Raw genomic sequence first — 5,773 nt, 5'->3', positions numbered from 1 at the left:
CCCCCAAAAGTCAAGTTGACTTAGCCCCTTTTGCTAATTTTCCAATGACTTAACTCTAAATTCTCATCATGTGAAAAGAGTCAAGTCAACATGTCTCGATATGTCAATGATGGTAAAAAGAGTCAAGTCCTATATCTTAGTAAAGGAGAGTGATATTGAAAAAATTCCAAATGCCTGTGGTATCATTGATATAAGTGTATTCTATCTGCATCATAATTTTTTTGAAAAGTTATGTGTAAATATTTTTTTGCGTTTCCTGAAAATCTTGGTTTTTGGACTAATCCCCTGCATGTTGGTGGTAGCTGCGCTTGTCTCTCCTACCGGCTCCCCCGCTTGTTTTGACGCGGTGCTCCTGTTGCAGGTGAATTGCAGACCGCCCGCTCCCCGCAGCCCACAGGTGAGCTGTGCAAGTCTGATGAAGAGGTCGAGGAGAAGATCGCCGAGCTCGAGGGTGGTGAGCAGCTGGGGCTGGTGGTGATCAAATGTTACTCGCTCAACCGCGCAGATGCTCACGAGAGATGTGACGGAGAAGGACTCGAGGATGAGCACCGTGAGATCGGTGGGCAGGAGGCGGCCGAGGACGAAGGTGGCTCCGGGCGCCAGGATGACGGGGAGCAGCAGAGGAATCCAATGCGGAAGAGGCGTGTCCGGAGCGACACAAAGGCGTACGAGTGTGTAGGATGCAAGAAGGGTTTTAGTTGTAAAAGTCTTCATGATAGGCACGTCAAAACCCACACTGGCGAGAAACTGTATAAATGTTACGTTTGCAGAAAGAGTTTTCGCCTGAAACATCACCTTAAATACCACGTCAGGACCCACACTGGCGAGAAACCGTATGAATGCGACACATGTAGCAAAAGGTTTACACGGAAACATAATCTTGAGTACCACGTAAGGACCCACACTGGCGAGAAACCATATAAATGTGACGTTTGTAACAAGGGTTTTAGTGTCAAATATAATCGTGACACGCACGTCAGGGTCCACAGCGGCGAGAAACTATTTAAATGTGATATGTGTAGCAAAAGTTTTTCGCAGAAAGGAGCCCTCGACAATCACGTTAGCAGAACCCACGCTGGCGAGAAATAATATTGTGGCATTTGTAAGAAGAGTTTTAGCACCAAATGGCACCGTGAATGCGATTTCTAAATCCACGATTGTTACGAGCCATATAGATGAAGCACCTGTACAGAGCTTTTCCGACACAGTTAAATATTGCTGCCTGAATCTCCAGGACTACATTTTTAGTATGGTTAATTATATTGTAGGAATCATTAGTTTTAATTTCTGTGAAAAGTTTCTAAATGCTTATTCATTACATTTTGTGTAATATTTTTGGTAGTTTGTACGAAATGTTATCGGATAAAATTGCAATGTCTTTAGAAAAAAATAAAACTTTTAATCTGTTCTCCTCTTTAGGCCTTTGTTGCACATGTTTTCTCCTTTGGGGCCCAGTCGCGCTGCGTGCTAGTTGTCAAAGGTAGTAACTACTCTGACTTCCGCGCGAAGCACGGGATGGCCCTAAACTCTACGGCCTTCCCTACGCTTTGCGATGAAGGTTGCCCCGAAAAGTGGGGATTGGATGAGGTCTCTACTTGTCCGGGTCTACCTTGCTTATTTATGTGTGGTATATCTAGGTCTTTTAGATTTCAAATCATTGCAGTCGTAATGTTTCCAAAAGTTTGGATCGTCAATATTATGGACGAACGTCGATCTCATTTAACAAAAATTGTATTAATCTGGCACTAAAAATAAACTGAAATTCTAACCTCCAGTTTATTGCTTAATGCCTTGAGGCGAGCGCGTGCATGGTGGTGGTAAAGCTGCCCTGGCCTCTTTACCGGCTCTCCCGCTTAATCTGACGAGGTGCTCATGTTGCAGGTGAAGAGTCCGCAACGCTGGCGGGGCCGTCCCCAACCACCCGCTCCCCTCAGGCCAGTCTGATCCCGATCTGGGAGTCGGATGTGGAGGTCGAGAAGGAGAAGATCACCGTGCTGGAGGAGGGTGAACAGCTGCGGCTAGTGGTGACCGGGTGCTACTCGCTTAACTGCGCGGAGGCCGACGAGACCTGTGACGGAGGAGGGCACGAGGTAGTGTTTTCGATCGGGCGGGTTAACGCATTTCAGCTAGCCCGACGCTTGATGGCGTTCATACCCGACCCGACCCGCCCGAAAAAGTAAGTCGGGCGAGTCGGGCAAAGGTTTTACCCGACAGAGAGGCAGCTTCCAAATCACCGGCCCCGGCTGTCCTGCCGCCCGGCCAAGCTCACAACCGTGGCCAGGATCGACCAGCAAGGGCGAGGGGTGAGGTTTCGGCAACCGGAGGCGCCTAGTGAGGCTCGGCAGCCGATGTAAGTGTCGGGCGAGCCTTACCCGACCTCATCGTGGTACGCGAGCGATGAGACAGTTGCCAGCCACACAGTTCTATCTCCTCTTGTGTCGGGCAAGCGCCGATCTCATACCCGCCCAATCGAAAACACTAGCACGAGGCCGAGCACCTCGAGGACGACGGGGGGCAGGGGGAGGAGGCAGCTGAGGACAAGGGTGGCTCCGTGGACCAGGGCGACGGGGAGCAGCAGAGGGCTCCAGTGCGCAAGACGCGTGTCCGGGGCGGCAGAAAGATGTACAAGTGTGGGGTACGTGGGGAATGCAAGAAGCGTTTTAGCTGTAAAAGTCGTCAAGATAGGCACGTCAGGACCCAAACTTGTGAGAAGCTATATGAATGCGACACGTGTAGCAAAAGGTTTCAACAGAATAGTGATCTTAAAAGGCACGTCAGAACCCACACCGGCGAGAAGCCATATGAATGTGACATTTGCAAGATGCGTTTTAACAAGAAAGATCACCTCAACAGGCACGTCAGGATCCACACTGGGGAGAAACCATACAAATGTGACACGTGTAGAAAATGTTTTTGTCAGAAAGTTACCCTTGATTGTCATGTCAGGGTCCACACCGGCGAGAAACCATTTGAGTGTGACGTTTGTAAGAAGCGATTTATCAGTTAAAATGGCATTCAATACCACATGAGAAATGCACACCGGCGAGAAACCATATAAATGCCACACGTGTTACAAACTGTTTGCACAGAAAAGTAACCTTAATACACATGGCGGGACGTAATATAACTGTGGCATTTGCGAGAATAGTTTTAGCGTAAAATTGAACTGTTATCGTGTGACGACGCACAATGGTGACAAGCCATTTGATTGTGGCATATGTTCTTATTGTTTCCGACACAAATCTTTTCTGCGTCTTCACGAGACAACGCTCCGGAAAGCTGCAGGCAGACTTTATGAGTAATGTTGCTCTGCTTAAGGTTGTACAGGACTAAAACTGAAAAAGTCGGCCAAAAAACAGCTATTTTACGTTTAAAATCTAGATGCTAATTAAATCTAGAAAAAGCTCTCTATTTCAATTCAAGAAAGTTTATTGCGGTTCTTTTAAGGTATAATATGTACAGACCTGGACATAACTGTGTGCGAAGGAGGTTTTTTAAAGTTGTGAAATTTTAAAAAACGTCTCGCTCCCACAGTCACTTTTAAGTATAGATGTACTTTGAATTAAAAGAACTGCAATAAACTAACTTAGATTGAAATAGAGAGCTTTTCGTTAATAAATTAGCATCACTGAATTTCATTTGGCGATGAAACCACTACCAAATGTGGCAATGCCATCGAGTTGGCGATGGGACATTTTCATTACCACTACAGTGGCGATGGGCCGCTCATTGCCAACCCAGTGGCAATGGGGCCATTGCCAAAAACTGGCAATGTAAAATAGTTAAACGAAAAAACAGTGAAGACGATGAATACAATCCCTAAATTATTGGCCTGTTGTTTAGTTCCAAAATCTTGGCGATTAAGTTTCATTGCCAGATTATTGGCAATGGAGTTCAAAATATTGTGGATGAAGTTCCATTGCCAAAATATTGGCAATGGAGTTTCATTGCCAAATTTGGCGATGAAGTTATTGCCAAGATTTTGGCAATGCACAAAATGCCAATAATGTGGGGATTATTTCCTATGTCTTTACTGGGTTTTCGTTTGGCTATTTCCCATTGCCAGTTTTTGGCAACAGCCTCATTGCCACCGGGTTGGCAATGAGCGGCCCATCGCCACTGTAGTAGTAGAAATGTCCCATCGCCAAACGAAGTTCATTGCCAAATATGCGCTTCATTGCCAACCCAGTGGCAATGAGGGCGTTTTCATTGCTAAGAAATGGTGATGATCATCGCCAAACAAAAAAAAACAGCGAATTCAATTTTAAACTTAAAAATAGCGGCTTTTCGACCGACTTTTCCAGTTTCAGTCCTTCGTACCTTACACAGTCTAATTAAAACTGCAATCCACTTGGGCATATTCATCCTTCTGTGTTATCTATTAGTTTCACTTGTGGTGCATGGTGACGAAAGCCTCGTCACGTAATATTGCTTTTTGTAATGTCTTCTGTGATTTTGCTAGGAAAGTTTTTTTTTCTTTAATTATATGTTTGCAATTTTTTCAGAACAAAACAAAAAAACAAAAAAAACAAACAAACTTAACAGTTTTACACTTTTCTGTATTGGTTTGTCGCCCATATATCCTTCAAAAAGACACAGAATAGTCTTAGCAACTTTCTATGCATAACAAATAAGATTTAAGTGTTCAGTTGTTATCTCTCCTTGCCATTTTTCTGAAAGTGCTAGTCAATATCAACTCAGGAAACTCAAGTATCGTTACAGTATGCCAGTTTAAACTGCAGTACCGATGGTAGTTCAAACTGTGATACCATTTGTGTACTACAGTTATAAGTGTAGTACACGACGTGTCCGACAGTTATAAGTGTAGTACACGACGTGTCCAACAGTTAAAAGTGTAGTACACGACGTGTCCGACAGTTAAAAGTGTAGTACACGACGTGTCCGACAGTTCAAAGCGTCATTTGTAGGTGTCGGACACGCGATGTCCTACACAAAGAACTGTAGTACACGTCGTGTACTACTCTTACAACTGTAGTACACAAATGGTATCACAGTTTAAACTGCAGTACAATTGGTACGACAGTTTAAACTGTGATAATGTACGACAGATGTGTTTCCAGAGAAGTTGTACAGTGCCATTCAGTGTGCTTTGTGTCTGAGTTGCAACCTAGCTTTATAAATAGAAACCTACTTTAGTTATGTGTTAGGATTCCCTGATTTGCGAGTGCCATACCTGCGCTAGTTCTCTTATTGATACGTACCACTACATTTGTTGCAAAATCACATCTGAATTTAAGCGACTAAATCTATGTTCTAATGCTTTATTTTTCGTTTCAGCGTATCTATCGAGTCGATGCGGAAACGGTGCGGTGCCGCGTGTGTCTAACGTGCTGCCGCTGCCGGGTGCGTGGGGTCTGTCTAGTGTCCGTCGTGGTGCACACGCGGTGCCGGGCGGCCGGCCCTCCGCCGCCCTGCACGCCGAGCACCCAATCAGGCCGCCCGTGGCGAAAGTAATTGCACCAACTGCAGCCGAGACCGAGCTCAAACAGCGACTCGTCTCGTCTGCTCTGTGGCTGGCGGTGACGTGGCGCTGAGTTCCGGCCTACCCAGTCGGGCGCACTTTTTTTAGCCCGCCCTTCTGCTTTTAAAAGAGCATTAAAGCGGGCTTATACAATGCAACCGCTCCAATGTCCGTCTGTCTGTCCGTCGTCAGTGTGAGAGGAAGGAGACAAGCTAGAGGTCTACAAATTTTAGGGTATCTTAGGGGTCACTCCTGGACAACGAAACGCCTGGTGCAAATGCTGGCAACCAC

The 5,773-nt window shown here is 45.7% G+C and overlaps 2 protein-coding genes across 2 annotated transcripts in view; both read left to right on the top strand.

Annotated features, from left to right (window-relative positions):
• The first annotated feature begins 90 nt into the window (after positions 1-90).
• On the top strand, positions 91-1,301 carry LOC127750021 (putative zinc finger protein 702). The gene is made up of 2 exons (XM_052270421.1): positions 91-112; positions 362-1,301. The coding sequence occupies exons 1-2, from the start codon at positions 91-93 to the stop codon at positions 1,087-1,089; spliced, it is 750 nt and encodes a 249-aa protein (XP_052126381.1). The 3' UTR covers positions 1,090-1,301.
• A 1,319-nt stretch (positions 1,302-2,620) lies between these two features.
• LOC113212451 (zinc finger protein 658B-like) overlaps positions 2,621-5,773 on the top strand; it is a 12,819-nt gene continuing 9,666 nt past the window's right edge. Inside the window, exon 1 of the mRNA XM_052270420.1 lies at positions 2,621-2,984. Coding sequence (XP_052126380.1) covers positions 2,621-2,984 — 364 coding nt within the window. The remainder of the gene's footprint in view (positions 2,985-5,773) is intronic.

Source organism: Frankliniella occidentalis, unplaced genomic scaffold (genome assembly GCF_000697945.3).
Source record: "Frankliniella occidentalis isolate FOCC.00 unplaced genomic scaffold, Focc_3.1 Scaffold123, whole genome shotgun sequence".
In the NCBI taxonomy this organism is placed as follows: Eukaryota; Metazoa; Arthropoda; class Insecta; order Thysanoptera; family Thripidae; genus Frankliniella; species Frankliniella occidentalis.
The sequence above is the reverse complement of the archived record's forward strand: the minus strand, read 5'-3'. Positions and strand labels throughout refer to the sequence as shown.